The following is a 16461-nucleotide window of genomic DNA, read 5'->3' as shown; positions in this document are numbered from 1 at the left end:
TTAACTGTAGCACTATAACTGATTTTATCGTATGTGTATGGAAACCCGGAGATTAGCCTATATGCTATATGTTTGTGATTGTTTTTTTTTGTTTGTTTTCTTTTCTTTTTCTTTATTTTTTTTTTATTTCAATAACTTGCTGTACTATGTCTGTGGGTGGAAGTAAAGAGAGGGAGTATGACTGCGGTGCAACCAGAGCTATATAACAGTATTGGATGATTGAAAAAGGTATGCAAAAAAAAAAAGAAAAAAGTTTAATGTCACCCCTGAATTAAATGTCATTGTATCAGAGGTCACTATCACATTCTTATATTTGATCATATTCATTATTAAAGATATACTTATCTGGTTACGTTTTGCTTGAATTTGTAGTGCGCCCGTGAGCGGCGTCGCATCGTCCTCGGCGGAGACGCCCGACGGGAAAATGTAATAACGCCTGCGGCGGTGACATTCACGGCTGGTGAGGCACCGAAACTTGTCAGATTTCAAAAATACTGCATGCTGCGCTTTAGCGGAGGCACAAAGATGTACGCCCGCTTATCTAAAAAAAAAAAAAAAAAAAAAGACTGGATGGCTCATTGGCTGCCAAAACTGAAGTCGCCTTCCGCCATCTTGATCCTCCCAAAACAAGCACGCCGACCTGTGCGTTGATCGCCAGTTTCGTGGCTGTGAGAAAACATTCCCCAGGTAAGTGAGAAAGATTTACTTTGACACTGTTAAAGGTTGTTTGGAAATCGTTTTTTGTATTTTGTGATGAGCTTAATTCACTCGAACAAAGTTTTGTTTACGGTTGTTGTTATTCACTGTTCACTCTGCTTCACATTTATAGGCCAATGTTTTTTTTGCGATAAAGCCATGTCAATATTTTCCCACACTAGCAAGAAAACACATTTTCTGTGAAAATTTTTTCCTGAATTTCATAATACAGAACACTGCAAATTGAATATGATTTTCAAATGCAAGGAAACAAATTGAAATTTTGTGTCTGAAATAGGACGTCGCAGACACAAAAAATGAACAACGCGTGTAGCATGTGTTTTCCCCTTGCGAGTCCTTATTTCAAAAAATATTTTGAACTGATTGACTTCCGATTTTGTTTTTCTGACAAAAAATGCTTTTTTTTTTTTTTTTTGCTATGTTATGATGATAGTGTTTCACTGCGTATTTTGGGAGAAGTTAACATGTCACGGAAATCGGGCCCCAGGTAATGTGCAAGCTTTCTTGCTAGTCACGGTGTTGTATGTCTTTCCTTTGCACTTTGCCTTTTTTGGCTTAGCAAGTCGATTTAAAAATCCTAAATGTTACCAGAGCTGAAAAAATGTAAAGCTCACGTGACCAGTTTGAATTCTACATGCCAAACTTTGAGAAAAACCCCGCCATAATCCAACCTGAGTCCTCCACAGGTTTTGGGAGTACCAAGATGGCGGCCAACTGGCTTCAACCAATCCACATAACCGCTAGATACGTATGAGCTATCCCGTTTTTTTTTTTTTTTTTTTATTAGATTAGTGTGTACGCCTCACCTTGCGCTCTATCTGCACTGTAACATAGAACTGTCAATAGAACATCCATCCATTTTCTTAGCCGCTTATCCTCACAAGGGTGCCTATCCCAGCTGTCAACAGGCAGGAGGCGGGGTACACCCCGAACTGGTCGCCAGCCAATCGCAGGGCACGTGGAGACAAACAGCCGCTCTCACAATCAGACCTAGGGGCAATTTAGAGTCTCCAATTCATGTTGCATATTTTTGGCGATGTGGGAGGAAACCGGAGTGCCCACCCGGAGAAAAGCCACGCAGGCACGGGGAGAACGTGCAAACTCCACACGGGCGGGTCCGGGATCGAACCAGGGACCTCAGAACTGTGAGGCCGACGCTTGTCAATAGAACAGGTATGGAAAATGAAAAAGGTGAGACGTGACGAGAGACGGAAGAGGGATTTAATCTGAGACGAGAAAGAAAAGTTACAGTTATACTGGGTAAAAAAATGTATCTTTTTTTTTGTGTGTGTGTGTGACTTTTCAACTGATTTATGACAATTTTGCATCACTGAGTCTGAAAATGACAACGTTTTCTCTTGCTCTGCTCAGGGTTTCATAGCAAGTTGTAACCAGTGTATCAATGAAATGTTAAAAACACGTTGCTTACTGTAAATTGAATCATACGATAAAAGTAAGTACCTGAAGCTCCAAAGTTACTTTCATCATTGTTTAGAATTCAGCCCACGATGCGCAATGTATTTGAAAGCAGGGGTGTCAAAGTCATTTTTGTCACGGGCCACATTGTACTTGGTTTCCCTCAGAGGGCCGTTATTACTGTGAAACCGTAAAAATCTTTACATAGTGAACAAAAATCATGAAAATTGATACGCGTGAGTTACCTCCGCGGGCCACGCAAAATCAGGTGGTGGGCCGGATCTGGCACCCCGGGCCTTGACTTTGACACCTGTGCTCAAGTGAAACTACCAGAAAACCAAAACGTGGCAATTGATCAAAAAAATTTACCAGATTGGTTTTGCTCAATCTGGTATTTGGATCCAGCACATCAAGATTGTCTCGTATCTTAAAAGAAAAAACAAAACATAAGGTTAGCAAGATTGCATGTAGCTCCACCCCTCGCATCTCGGACCAAAGCCTCGCTAACGTCCGTCCGTCCGTTTTTTCCCGAGCCGCTTATCCTCACAAGGGCCTGATCCTATCCCGGTTGCCGGTCAGTCGCACGGCACGGAGAGTCACATTCTTCGGTTACGCCTTCTGACACAACAGTCGATGAAATGTTGGTCAAATCGCAGCGGGACAATTAAAAAAAATTTAAAAATACATGTATATAAAAAAATATATATATATATGTGTGTGTGTGTGTGTGTGTGTGTAATTGTCTTCAAGTCATAAGAGTAGGCCAAAGAGGGATGAAGCTCATTTCAATAAATTAATTGGTGACTTCAAAGTGTGCCCACGCCATCCGTCCCGCCGTCCATCTTCCGTAGCGCTTATCCTCACTCGGGTCACGGGCCTGCCGGAGCCTACCGCAGCTGACTCTGGCATTTAGTTTTGGGGGACTGGGAGGAGCCTGGAGCACCCGTAGAAAAGCCGCGCAGGCACGGAGAGAACACGGAAACTCCACGCAGTCGGGGCCGGGATTCGAACCCCGGTCCTCACAACTGCGAGGCAGACGTGCTAACCAGTCATATCCACATGTCAACTGTTTTTAGTTTTATTTATTGTATTTTTTTTACCCTCTGAGGACAACTAAAATGTGGAAAAAATTTATTTGCTAACATATTTTAAAGTTGCATGTGCCAGGGCTGTACTCGTGTTGCCATGGCAACATACGGAAGCTCAGATCAAAAAGAACTCAAAACAATCTCACGGAGCAAATATTATAATATAGGTTGTATCGGCATTATAAGACATGTATTACCATCATATAAACACAAATTATTCCGTTATTTCACATTTCCTTTATGAACATGAAATGATTTTAAACTTCTGTTACATTCAATATGGAAGTGAGAGAGAAGTAAAAAAAAATTGTCAACTATGGTAGAAAAACGCTTCATTTATACACGTAAATATCTTAACATTGTCTAATGTCCAAAAAATAACCAAAGCATATTTGGTGATATTTGGCCACTTAACCTGTGAAAATCTCAAAGTGAACACACAAATATGATTTTCTGCTCTTTTCATCATTAAACGGCATTCATTTTCTCGTGGGAAGCTTCATCTGCACAAAATTCCAAATATTGGCCTGATCGTTTTGATATTTTCAGAGGTTGGATTGGGCCTAAGGAGACCAAAATGTTATTTTATTTGATTTTTGTAAATATATATTTTTTCCTGGACCATAAGGGCTTTGATCATCTTTGGCATTGAAATTGTTCCGAATTAAATTGATGAAACATTTTTAAAATAAGCTTCTGTTTTGTTTTGTTTTTTTTTAAGGATATGCATACAGAAACGTGTTTAAAATATGAATGAACGTCTTGTCGAGGTATTTCCATTTTATTATGATTTTTTTTCCAATATGTTGAAGTCTAAAAGTAAAACCCTGGCTGTACGACCCGCTACCCCCCCCCCCATAACGTTTATGTTCCATCTTGCCTTACATTACTTGATGTAAAACAAGATCATAAACATCGATTTAACTATTATTATTATTATTATTATAATACATCTTTGCAACTTGTAATAGTCAAAACGCGTGTGAAAACTCGACGTCACGGAACATTTGTACGGCTTATGATGACGTTCAAATGATTATTCCTTTTTTTGTAAAAGGGAGGGGGCGGGGGGGGGACCCACAACCCCCCCACCCCCACCCCCCTCCCGAAACGTACGAACGTGTCCCTCCTTCCTTCCTTCCCTCCTTCCTTCCTTCCCTGTCGGTCCTTTCGATCAGCGATTCCTCTCTTGGCATTCACCGCGTGCCTTAATCGTTCGCATGTGCAATCAAGGTCCACCGTGAACACAAGGAGAAGCATCTTTTCGGGCCGCCATTCGAACCGCGCAGGCTCCGGTCTGCGTAGCAACCAACCAACCCCCCCCCCCCCCTACACCCCCACCCCCGTCGTCCCCTCGGCCCGGTAACGTCGGCCTGCTCGCGCACTCGAGGAGGCTCCGTCGTCTGGAACGCGTCAAATGGACCAACTCCTCCTCCTCCTCCTTCCCCGAAATGCCGGTCCGGGTTCGGGCTCGGACGTGACCGCGGCGTCCGCGCGTGTCCTGCGGCTGCGCTGACCGCGGTGCTGAAAAAGCTCGCGGAAGACGTCAAATCCGCGAAGGGTCACGCGTCGAGCGCGTCATCGTGCGTGACGTCGCCGCCATGTTGGATGTGGAGGCCTGCCTCCCGCCTCGATTGCATTTCAAATATTATTGAACGAAAACAAAATTCTGGAGTAAAAGTGATTCCTAAATATGATTTCAAACACCAAACAGCTTTTGAGGACCCCCCTAAAAATGCCCCACCCCCCCAAATGTCTTTCATATACTGTTGACTTGTGCACGACACTCACAAAAATAAAAAAAAAAAAGCTTCCTTGGTCAACCGAGACTTTTAATACTCATAATCATCTGAATAATCTTTTATCTAGTGTTTTTCCTCAATTTGAACTGTTTTCGCACCAGTACCATCTTTAAAAAAAAAAAACGAAGTAAATACTTGTCCCTTCAACTCCCACCAACTCGACGAAAACTAAAATACAGTAGTGTAGTAGGATGAAGTGTTCATCAAAAAACAATGTGAAGATGGGGGGGTAATAGAAATTGTACCTAAATAAAAGTTAAAAGGAAAACAGTTCAGAAAAAAATGCATTGCACTAAAAACAAAAGTTTAATAGAAAGGAACTACCGTAATTCCCAGCCTACAGAGCGCACCTGGTGACAAGCCTCGGTACACAGAAAGTTATGACGCTAATGCGGCAGTGCTCACGCGGTGGTGCTAATGCTAATGCGGCACTGATAACACTAACACGGCGGCGCTAACGCTAATGTGGCGCTGTTAATGCTGACACAGCGGCGCTAACGCTAACTAGCGCGGCGGCTGCTAAAAAAGTCGCGGCTCGTAGGCCGGGAATTACGGTACCGTATATGATTGACTGACTAGTTTTTGCCGAGTCGCAAGTCTTCCTCGCCTTGCTCGGAAATCCGCAAGAAACACAGATTTGAAAGTTTTCAGATGTTTATTGGGAAAATTCAACAACGCCGCATTTCAGTCAAAGTGCACGAGACAACCGGTACCAGAAATATTAATACTGTATTAGCAAGGAAGAAGAGAAGAAAGACATATTGCACTCTAGTCGTCGTTTTTGTTGCCTCAAAGTGGTTGAAGTGCAGATTTGTCACGGTCATATCTCAATTTTCCGCTTGGACTTCCTTTCCACTTCTGGACATCCACAAAGCAAACGCATCGTAACAAATTTTTATTTTTTATAAGATAAAACACGATGGCGGAGACGTTGCGACATCTCAATCCAAAGCGGCGACGTTGGAGTCTTCCAGGTCGACACGTCGGGCGTCTCCAAAGCAGAGGAAGACGGCGAGACCGACGACGTGGACGGCGCCGACCAGCCAGAAAAGGGGGGCCCACGAGTCGGTTCCCTCGATCAGGTAGCCCGACAGCGCCACCATCAGCATCCCTTCACATTCGGAACATTTACTGTATCATTTCGTTTTTCTTATGGACACATGATTCAATCGTAGCGCCAACGTATTCGATCTCAAGTCATCGTTTCCCATTCACATGAACAGAAAAGCCATTAATCCGTTTTTGGCTGTGGGGTTTTTTTGTTGTTGTTGTTATTGTTTTAAATTTAAAAAAAAAATAGCACTCTATATTATTACACTTTATGAAAGGATAAAGAAATAACACGATTAAAGAGATTCAGTAAATGCTGTAATATTAGTCATTTTCCATAAAGGGCGAAGAATACGTTCCCGTTTCGCCTCATGACGAGCGGCCATATTGGCAGCCCGCTTTTGAGCACGTTTGGATCTCAAAATTCTCACATTCTCGTTTGTTGTGTATGAAAATGAAAAGGTTGAGGATACGTACCCATGAAAGAACCAAGCATATTCATGAAACCTAGTGCAAAAAAACAAAAGACACGATTAACGCGTACATTTTTTTTCCCAAGCCGCTTAACATTGTTTACAGTTTCTCAAACCGTTTGAGTCCAAGGACCCCTCAGAGCTCAGACGCGCTCGCAATCCCAAACGCCAATCAGACATACAGTAATTACCATGTCGTTAGCCAGAATTTCAAACTTCCACCCATCCATCCATTTTCTTAGCCGCTTATCCTCACAAGAGTGCTGGAGCCTATCCCAGCTGTCGACCCTGAACTGGTTTCCAGCCAATCGCAGGGCACTTAGAGACACCAATTAAATGGAATAAAATTCAGTATTTCTCCACAGAGCTACAGGTATCCGACACGCACTGCTTATACTCACAATGGGGTTGCGTACCGAAAGAAGCTAATTTGCAACTTTTTCCCCATGCTTTCGACCCTGTGACTTATGCGGCGATGCGGCTAATTTGTGCATTCTTTCTAACGGCCGCAAGGGGGCACTCTAGCGGAAAAGGTAAGAGGGAGACCGGTGGAATACATGTGCCGAGGAAGTGACATTTACCAGTATGTTTTTTTTTTGTTTTTTTTTTTAACTGGCCCTGTTAGTGCTGTGCCAGCATTAGCGCTGTGCTAGCATGTTGCTGCTGTGTTACTGCCACATCTCAGTGATTTTTACCGGTATGTTTTTATTTTTAACTGGCCCATGTTAGCGCTGCGCTAGCATGTTGCTGCTGTGTTACTGCTACGTCTAAGTGATTTTTATGGGTTAGGCTTATGTTATGTTGTTTTTAACTGGCTCTGTGAGCTGTGCTAGCTTTAGCCCCGTGCTAGCGTTAGCGCCATTTTTTTTTCTTTTTTTTTTACCAGCCCTGTTCTTGCTATCGTGTTGTTGCTATGTTAAGCTAAGCTAAGGTATTAAAACTAGCACCGCGCTAGCATCAAGCTCTTTTTGTGTAGCATCTTTTTTGTGATCAGCTTGTGTTTCAATGTGGGTTTCAATGTGGGCACTTGCGGCTTTTCCACAGATGCGGTGTACGTTCGTACCCAATGGTATTTCCTTTACAAATGTACTGGGTGAGGCTTATAATCACGGTATTATTATTCTTAATTACGGTAATTGCTTCAGTATATGTGGTTAAAATGAATCCCATATGTCGGTATGAACATAAAAAAAAAAAAATCTACCCAATAATTTCTTGCAAAATACTTTTGAAGACTCCAGTTAGAGAAAAAGTGCCAGAAAGTCACCGAGCACGAAGGACGGCGGACGCGTTCCTCAAGTCACTCGCCGAACTCACCGTAGAGGGCGCCGGCGCTCGAAGGGGTCAGGTCCTGCACGTTCACAGAAGAACCACTGCAAAGCAGGAAAACTCATCAGGCAGGGAACAGAGGGGTTAGGAAAAGTCTACACACCCTCGCAATATGTTTTGGGCCCGCCACGTCGGACCGGCATTTTCCCCCACGATCAGATCCAACTCACCACCAGGTGGTGATCAGTCGACAGCTTCTGGTGCCAAGAGCACATGTGGACACCCTTACAGCTGAACACGGTGTTCGTTAGGGATAATCCGTGATGAGCAAAGAAGTCCAGTAACAGAACACCGCTCGGGTTCTGATGGGAGGGGCTGGTTCTCACTGTCATTGCCCAAGTGGGCATTGCAGTCCCCCAGCAGATTAATGGACTCCAAGAAGGGAGGCTACTCAGAACTGTCGTTTGGTGCGTAAGGACAAACAACAGTCAGGACCCGTCCCCCCACCAGAACCCGGTGAGAGGGGGGAGCAATAAGTATACCCGCACTTGCGTCCAGCCAAGAGAAACCTAGATCCCTGTTTTGTATTCGTCCTAGGGACTTATGAAGCCGTGCTTTATCCGGTCCCTGACCTGGGACCTTTTTGCTGCGGGTGACCCTACCAGGGCTCAAAACTATGATAATACAGCAGTTTGTACACTTGTTCACCTAGAGAAAGCCTATGACAGAGTACCAAGAGAGGAACTGTGGTACTGCATGCGCAAGTCCGGCGTGGCGGAGAAATATGTTAGAATAGTACAGGACATGCATGAGGACACCAGAACAGCGGTGAGGTGTGCCGTAGGCTTTTTTAAGTTTTAGCCAAACAAGTCCCAAAATTGGCGACTCCGATTTTTTTTTCTTTTTTTTTTCTAGACCTAGAGAAAGCCGATGACAAAGTACCAAGAGAGGAACCGTAGTACTGCATGCGCAAGTCTGGTGTGTTGAAGAAATATGTTAGAATAGTACAAGACGTGTATGAGGGCAGCAGAACAGCGGTGAGGTGTGCCGTAGGTGTGTCAGAAGAATTTAAGGTGGAGGTGGGACTGCATCAGGGATCCGCTCTGAGCCCCTTCCTGTTTGCGGTAGTCACAGATAGGCTGACAGATGAGGTTAGAGTGGATTCCCCTTGGACCAGGATGTTCGCAGATGATATTGTGATATCCAGTGAAAGCAGGGAACAGGCGGAGGAACAGAAAGATGGAGGTACGCACTGGAAAGGAGAAGAATGAAGATTAGCCAAAGTAAAACAGAATATAAGTGCGTGAATGAGAGGGGAAGGGGGGGAAGAGTGAGGCCCCAGGAAGACGAAATGGCGAGGGTGGACGACTTCAAATACTTGGGGTCAACAATGCGGAACAATGGTGAGTGTGGCAAGGAAGTGAAGAAACGGGTCCAAGCGGGTGGAACTGTTAGCACAAGGTGTCTGGTGTTCTATGTGACAGGAGAGTCTCCGCTAGGTTGAAGGGCAAAGTTTCTAAAACAGTGGTGAGGCCGGCCATGATGGACGGATTAGAGACGGTGGCACTGAAGAGACGACAGGAAGCAGACCTGAAGGTGGCAGAAATGAAGATGTTGAGGGTCTTGCTCGGAGTGAGCAGGTTGGATCGGATTAGAAATGAGCTCATTTGAGGGACAGCCAAAGTTGGATGTTTTGGAGACAAGGTTCGAGACAGAGCAGACTTGGATGGTTTGGACTTGTCCAGAGGCGAGAGAGTGAGCAAAATGGTAGGAGGATGGTAGGGATGGAGCTGCCAAGGAAGAGAAACCGAGAGGAAGACCAAAGAGAAGGTTGAGGGATGCTGTGAGGGAGGACATGAGGCCAGTATTACAATTTTCCAAGATTTATTCAGCTTTCGCACATACCAGCTGGTGAAGGAGAGCGAAACCATGACAGCAGTAATGCAGATCACGGCGACGGGAGGCGACATCTTTGCGGACAGCAGCAGCACAAAAGCGGTGGAAACGCCCATGGCGATGAACTGATGGGTGGCAGACGTGCACGTTCAAACACGACAAAGCTCGGGCGTCGGACGTCTCCCGAGCGCGCTTACTTGCATTGACTTCCTCACAAACGCGACGCTGTATCGTCGGCCGATGAGCGAATCCGAAACGTATCCCCCGCAGAGAGCTGCTGGGATGGCAGCAGTCCAAGGAACCACGTTGTACACCCACGTCTGCAAGAAAAGGCGGGCGATGCGATCACGGCCCTTGACTGGAACGTAAGCGGTGCCCTCTGACCCCTCCGGAGTACCCTGAGATGCGGATACTGTTCACTGAAGTATGTCGGCATCCACGACAGTAACGTGTAGGAAGTGCCGCACGTGCACGTGTGAGCCAAGACCATCGACCTGTGACGCAGGAACAGGACAAGACGCTTTGTTCACACTGTAGAAGAAACTCCCCCAACCTGTTTTGATTCGATCTTTATCGAAAATTGTCTTGAGGACAAACATTTCTTGAGTCTGGTAGGCTGGAGAACAAGCGTTTGAACTTTAATACGATGGAACACATCAAAGTTATTGGCGGCACGGCGACCGACCGGATTCCTGACTGGATCGGATCGCCACGTTCCGAAACAAAACAAACGATATGATCCTGTCACGGCGTTTACCGTAATTCCCAGCCTACAGACCGCACCTGGTTCTAAGCGTCACCTAGTACCAGCACCCAAAGGAAATACCATTTGGTATGTACACACGCCGCACCCGCGTAAACGCCGCAAGTGCCCACGTTGAAACCGACATTAAAACATGAGATATTTACAAAGAAAGATGGTACACAGAGAGTTTAACGCTAGTGCTCGCGGCCAGGCTAACATCCATCCATTTCCTGTCCGCTTACCCTCACGAGGGTCGCGGGGAGTGCTGCAGCCAATCCCAGCTGTAAACGGACGGGAGGCGGGGTACACCCTGAACTGGTTGCCAGCCAATCGCATGGCACATAGAGACAAACAGCCACACCTATTGGCAATTTAGAGTGTCCAAGTAACGTTGCATGTTTTTGGGATGTGGGAGGAAACCGGAGTGCCCACCCGGAGAAAAGCCACGCAGTCACGGGGAGGACATGCGAACTCCACACGGGCGGGGCCGGGATCGAACCCGGGTCCTCAGAACTGTGAGGCCAATGCTTTCCAGGTGATACACCGTAGCGCCCCTCCGATAATACACTTTAATTGATTCACGGACAAACCTACTGCACTAGTACTGCATTATAATAAGTACTTGATCCATACCAGATGCACGGCTTCCTCAGGAGTCTCAGCAGACGTTTCCACGAGAAAGTCTTTGATTGGTCATCATTTCTTCTTTCTTTCAGCTCCGGATGAGGTTTGCCTGAAAGGATCACGCGGCGGACATTTTACTGATGTTTGCAAAGGTGCCACAAGTCAACTGGACGTCAATTTGGGGAAAAACAGCGTTCGAGCTGACTCGGATCAGACGCTCTGGAATCCATCGTGACGGCAGGGGTGAGATACGGTTTTGGATTTCACCGTCCGACCGATCAACATTGAGAGATTAGTGTACGCGACTTTCCGGAGAATTCTGGCACCTTTCGGCAAATACTGCCACACGACGAGCGCCCACAGCCCAGACAGAAAACCAACAGCGTAGAACGCCTTTTCCCAACTGTACCGGTCCAACATCACCGAGCCCAGCAGCCCTGCCAGCAATATTCTGAAAGCACACCAAAACAAAATTAATATTGCATCTCAACATATGTTTTATGATGAACAGGGGTGTGTGTGCGTTGCGTACCCAAGAGAGGTACCGCTTTGCACGATGGCGCTTAAAAAGCTCTTCTGGCCTTCCGGTGCCCGCTGGGCGATCAGACTGGCCAAAGACGGGAAGAATACGCCTATAAATAAAAAAAAAATAATAAAAATGAAAAACAGTGGGTAGACGGGCATAGTCGGTGACAGACATAATTTGTAAAAGTCTGCTTTGTTGTCAAAAAAGCATAGAATTTATTCTTCATCTCAAAAGGTTTTGTGTAGTCTTTAGCTGGATTAAAAAAAACGAAATAAGTTTGCGTGTTATTGCTTATTTCTCAACACAGACATGTCACGTTATAAGAGGGTGTGCACACATATGCAGCCACATTTTCTCACTCATTTGTTTTTACTTCCCCTCTGAAAAATCTATCAAATCAAGAGTCGTGAAGCTTCTTGCTAACGAAAATTGTGGAAAACATTTTGAAGCGATTTATCTTGGACCGATGGCTTGAAGAAGGGTGTGTGCACTTTTCATACCCAACAAACATCGATCCAGAAGGTGTGTCGCTCTGCACGTTACATGTTTTTTTTTTTTTTTTTTTTTAGATGCTTTCCCCGAAAAGTCACCTTGCAGTACTCCCATGAGGACTCGGGCCAAGGTCATGAGGGCCAGGCTGTGAGAGCCGAGGCGGGCCAGAAGGGGCGTGGCGGCGGTGACCGCCGCCCACGAGGTGGCCGAGAACAACAGCACTCGCTCGCCTCCGATCCTACAAAATAAAACGTCCGGCGTCAAAAGGTTTGTCTGAATGACCAAAAAATTCCCACAACGGTTTCTCGAACTGGGATCCTCCACCATGCAAACATTGCAATCATTTTTCATGTTTAATCCGTTATAAAGTCAATAGTGCGCATTATACACGGGTATAGGGGGATAGTCGGATTTCATAAATGTATGCCGCCATTTAGAGGTTGGATCAGCTGGTTGAGCGTTTGGCCTCGCAGTTCCGAGGACCCAGCTTCGATCCCAGACCCGACCGTGTGGAGTTTACGTGTTCTCCCCGCACGGTTTTTTCGTCCCACATCGCAGAAAAAAAAAAAAAAAACTGGACACTCTAAATTGCCCCTCGGTGTGATTGTGAGTGTGGCTCCAGCACTCCCCGCGACCCTCGTGGGGATAAGCGGCAAAGAAAATGGATGGATGAACACTTGCATTCCAATATGCCACCGCCACCTCGAGGTTATGAAACAGCTCCAGGCTACGCTTTCACGCCAAGATGACAGGGGTACGCGTGACTGCATATTTGCAAAGTTGCGCTCATAAGTTTGCATATCCCGGCAGAATTTGTGAAATATATTTTAAATACGAGTGATGACTGAACAACAACCCTCATTAGTCTCTTTGTAATTTCTTTTTTTTTTTTTTTTCACCAAATCCCATTGAATCCCGCAAAAATAAAATTAAACGTGTTTTTCCTCGCAACCAAGGTTTTCTTTAAAGAACTGCCCCCATCTTGCAAGTTCTGCCCGGGTAAGCAAGCGTATGAGCACAACTGTGTGTTTTCTCTTTTACGGCATCAAAATAGCGCTGTCAATCATAATTTTGGGCTTGTACATGGGTGCGCATTCTTTCCATCAGAAATTACAGTACCATAATTCTCGGCCTACAGAGCGCACCTGGTTATAAGCCTCACCCAGTACCAAATACCATTGGGTACGTACGTACGTACGCCGCACCTGTGTAAAACCCGCAAGTGCTCACAGTGAAACCCACATTGAAACACGAGATATTCACAAAAAAAGATGGTACGCAAAAAAGCTTAATGCTAGCGTGACGCTATTTTTAATACATTAGCTTAGCTTAACATAGCAACAAAACGATAGCAGGAACACGGCTGGTAAAAAAAAAAAAAAAAAAAGGCACTAATGCTAGCACAGCGCTAACAGGGCCAGTAAAAAAAACACACAACAAAATCCTAACCCATAAAAATCACTTAGACACACGCAGCAGCAACATGCTAGCACAGCGTTAATGCTTGCGCAGCGCTAATAGGGTCGGTTTAAAAAAAACACATACCGGTAAAAATCAGTGAGATGTGCCAGTAACACCGCAGCAACACGCTAGCACAGCGCTAATGCTAGCACAGCGCTAACGCTAGCACAGCACTAACAAGGCCAGTTAAAAAAAAACATACCGGTAAAAGTCACTTCCTCGGCACATATATTCCACCGGTCTCCCTCTTACCTCTTCCGCTAGAGTGCTCCCTTGCGGCCGCTAGAAAAAAATTGCACAAGTTAGCCGCATCGCCGCACCACAGGGTTGAAACCGTGGGGAAAAAGTTGCAAATTAGCTTCTTTCGGTACGCAACCCCATTGTTAGTATAAGCAGTGCGTATCGGATACCTGTAGCTCTGTGGATAAATACTGAATTTTATCACATTTAATTGGTGTCTCTACGTGCGCGGCGCTAGGATTAAACTCTTTCCGCGCACCGAGGCTTACAACCCGGTGCACTAACGCCAGCGCCGCACTAAGGCCAGCGCCACGCTCATGCTAGCGCCGCATCAGCGACGTTAAAGATGTCAAATTGAGTTGAGTTTTTGGCAATGTTCAGCACAATCCGCGATGATGCGTCACAAAAGCGAAACATGATTTCATGAATATTTTCTTAGCAGGAAGTAGAGTTAATATTTTGGAACTAGTGGCTGGGAAATTGAGAGAAGCTGCCAAATATAGCGTCAAAAGTTTGCAATGCAAACTTTTTTTTTTTTTTTTTTTTAAAGCAGCATCTCCGCTCGCAGCCACGTTTTTAGCGCAAGCGGCGCACGTCAGCTGGCGACGACGGACGCGAGCAGAAGCGGGCCGAGCGGAACCACGTGCCTGTCGCTCGCATGGCCGCCGAGGATGGCCGTGCACGAGTAGCCCCAGAAGAACCCGCCCAGGGCCACGCCGGTGTCGATCTTGTTCCAGCGGAAGGTGGCGGCCATCGCGACGGCGCAGACGGGCATGGTCATCCGGGCGCAGTACACCAGGCACGCCCCCATAAACAGAACCGGCATCCATTTGCGTGCCACGGCTCTACCGGACCCATGAAATCGATCACAACGAGGACAAGATTATAAATGGTGGCTAACGAACCGGCGCCGAAGCGCATCTGACCTGGGCCACCGCGACGCCTCCGGGGCTTCGAACCCTGAGCGCACGTCGCCATCCGAGAGAAGCGCAGAAAAGTCCTTCGGAGCGTCTCCAGGTGTGCGTTCGTCCGCCATTCAGGTGAGAACGCCGCGGTTCTGCTCCCGGAGAAGCTCGCGTGACCCGACTGCATGCAAACGAGCTAAACGGGTACGACGTGTTCAAACAAAACTCCAGAAGAAGAAAAAGAACACCTCTGAGGTATGTTGCCGTGTGACATCACAAGTACTTACAGGAAGTTATTGAACAGGGCGTGTTTGAATCCGCAGATGAGGAAATACTGCAGTCCGGAACATTCCGACTTCCAGGATTTGATAAAGTTCCTCGTAAAAGCCGCGTTGAAAGGGTAGCAACGGATTACTCGTACAAGTTTTAGTACGCTTTCAAATAAAATTACATTTAAAGGTCAAGTGTCATCCCTGTAAAATACATATAACATTATTCATTTCAATGTCTATGTAAAAAAATAAATATGAGCGGAGAGCGCGTCATCCAAAGTTGCCGAAGTCTCATTCGACGACATCCAAGCGGTCGCCATGTCGGCCGGGGTGGCTCGTTTTCGCCGCCGAGCCGGGTTGCTTTACGGCGTTGCCGTCGCTCGCAGCATAGTGCGCGATAAATAATTGTTTATCGCTGCCGCCATCGGCGGTATTGTTCATCGCAGACGACGGTGGCGGCTGCGAACAACCCTGTCGGCAATGGCGCACACAACACCGTAAAGCCGCCCGGCTCGGCACCGTGATGAGCCACCCGAGCCGAAGCCGTGACCGGCGTGCCTCGCGGACGAACGCGGCTTCAGCCAGGCTGGCTTGTATGAGGCACGATGCGGCAGCCTTCGAGAGCGAGCACAGCGACACATTTAGCACCCCTGGCTCACGTACGCGGATCTTTTGTTACATTATGAGAGACGGATTACGTGGTCCGCCCCAAACTATTTTTTTTTTTTTTCAATTGGAACCCACGAAGTTTTCGTCATTTGTACCCGTGCAATCCATTTTTCACGACGAACCGGGTCTCTTGCAAACTTCTGAAGGGTAAATCCGTCCTCCCGAGCGTTCGCGCAATGCGACGAGCCGGCATTTTGGCTAACGCGAAGGAACGACGAGCTACCTTCCCGGGAGGTAAAACTAATAGAAACGAACGAGTCCACTTGAGGGCGGTCCCGCCATTTACGTCACTTGCGATTTTCATGGCGGGAGTTACAAAAAGCCGTTTATGTCAAAATCATGTTTTGTGGTGATAAAACACATGAGTCCATGTTGCCTGCCATTTTTTTTCATTAGTAACATACTAAAAATCATGCATTTCATGACAGTGGCCCTTTAATTGGACACTCTAAATTGCCCCGAGGTGTGATTTTTGTCTGTGTACCCCGCCTCCTGCCTGTTGACAGCTGGGATAGGATCCAGCACTCCCCGTGACTCTCGTGAGGATAAGCGACAAAGAAAATGGAGGGATGTTTTTGGGATGTGGGAGGAAACCGGAGAAAAGCCACGCAGGCACGGCGAGAACATGCAAACTCCAAACAGGTGGGGCCGGGGATCGAACCCAAGTCCTCAGATGGGATAGGATCCAGGTCTCCCTGTGACCCTTGTGAGGATAAGCGGCAAAGAAAATGAATGGATGGATGGATGTTTTGGGGATGTGGGAGGACACCGGAGAAAAGCCACGCAGGCACGGCGAGAACATGCAAACTCCACACA

At 46.5% G+C, this 16461-nt stretch overlaps 1 protein-coding gene and 1 long non-coding RNA gene across 3 annotated transcripts; one reads left to right on the top strand and one right to left on the bottom strand.

Annotated features, from left to right (window-relative positions):
* Positions 1 to 4690: 4690 nt before the first annotated feature.
* Positions 4691 to 14851, bottom strand: LOC133514388 (voltage-gated purine nucleotide uniporter SLC17A9-like). 2 transcript variants are annotated; one of them, XM_061846047.1, is made up of 12 exons: positions 14726 to 14835; positions 14447 to 14644; positions 12197 to 12336; positions 11613 to 11712; positions 11407 to 11531; positions 11090 to 11189; positions 10109 to 10205; positions 9909 to 10031; positions 9721 to 9836; positions 7864 to 7919; positions 6551 to 6580; positions 4691 to 6134 (listed from the first exon to the last, which is right to left on the bottom strand). In XM_061846047.1, the coding sequence occupies exons 1-12, from the start codon at positions 14833 to 14835 to the stop codon at positions 5965 to 5967; spliced, it is 1365 nt and encodes a 454-aa protein (XP_061702031.1). In that variant the 3' UTR covers positions 4691 to 5964. The 2 variants fall into 2 exon arrangements, with proteins under 2 accessions (XP_061702031.1, XP_061702038.1); XM_061846054.1 differs by lacking the exon at positions 14447 to 14644 and having other exon boundaries at positions 14726 to 14851.
* LOC133514424 (uncharacterized) lies at positions 5984 to 12309 on the top strand. Its single transcript, XR_009798802.1, has 3 exons — positions 5984 to 6105; positions 11173 to 11323; positions 12176 to 12309. It is a non-coding gene; the product is annotated as an uncharacterized LOC133514424 (long non-coding RNA).
* Positions 14852 to 16461: the final 1610 nt, after the last annotated feature.

The sequence above is a fragment of the Syngnathoides biaculeatus genome, chromosome 2 (genome assembly GCF_019802595.1).
Source record: "Syngnathoides biaculeatus isolate LvHL_M chromosome 2, ASM1980259v1, whole genome shotgun sequence".
NCBI lineage: Eukaryota > Metazoa > Chordata > Actinopteri > Syngnathiformes > Syngnathidae > Syngnathoides > Syngnathoides biaculeatus.
The sequence above is the reverse complement of the archived record's forward strand: the minus strand, read 5'-3'. Positions and strand labels throughout refer to the sequence as shown.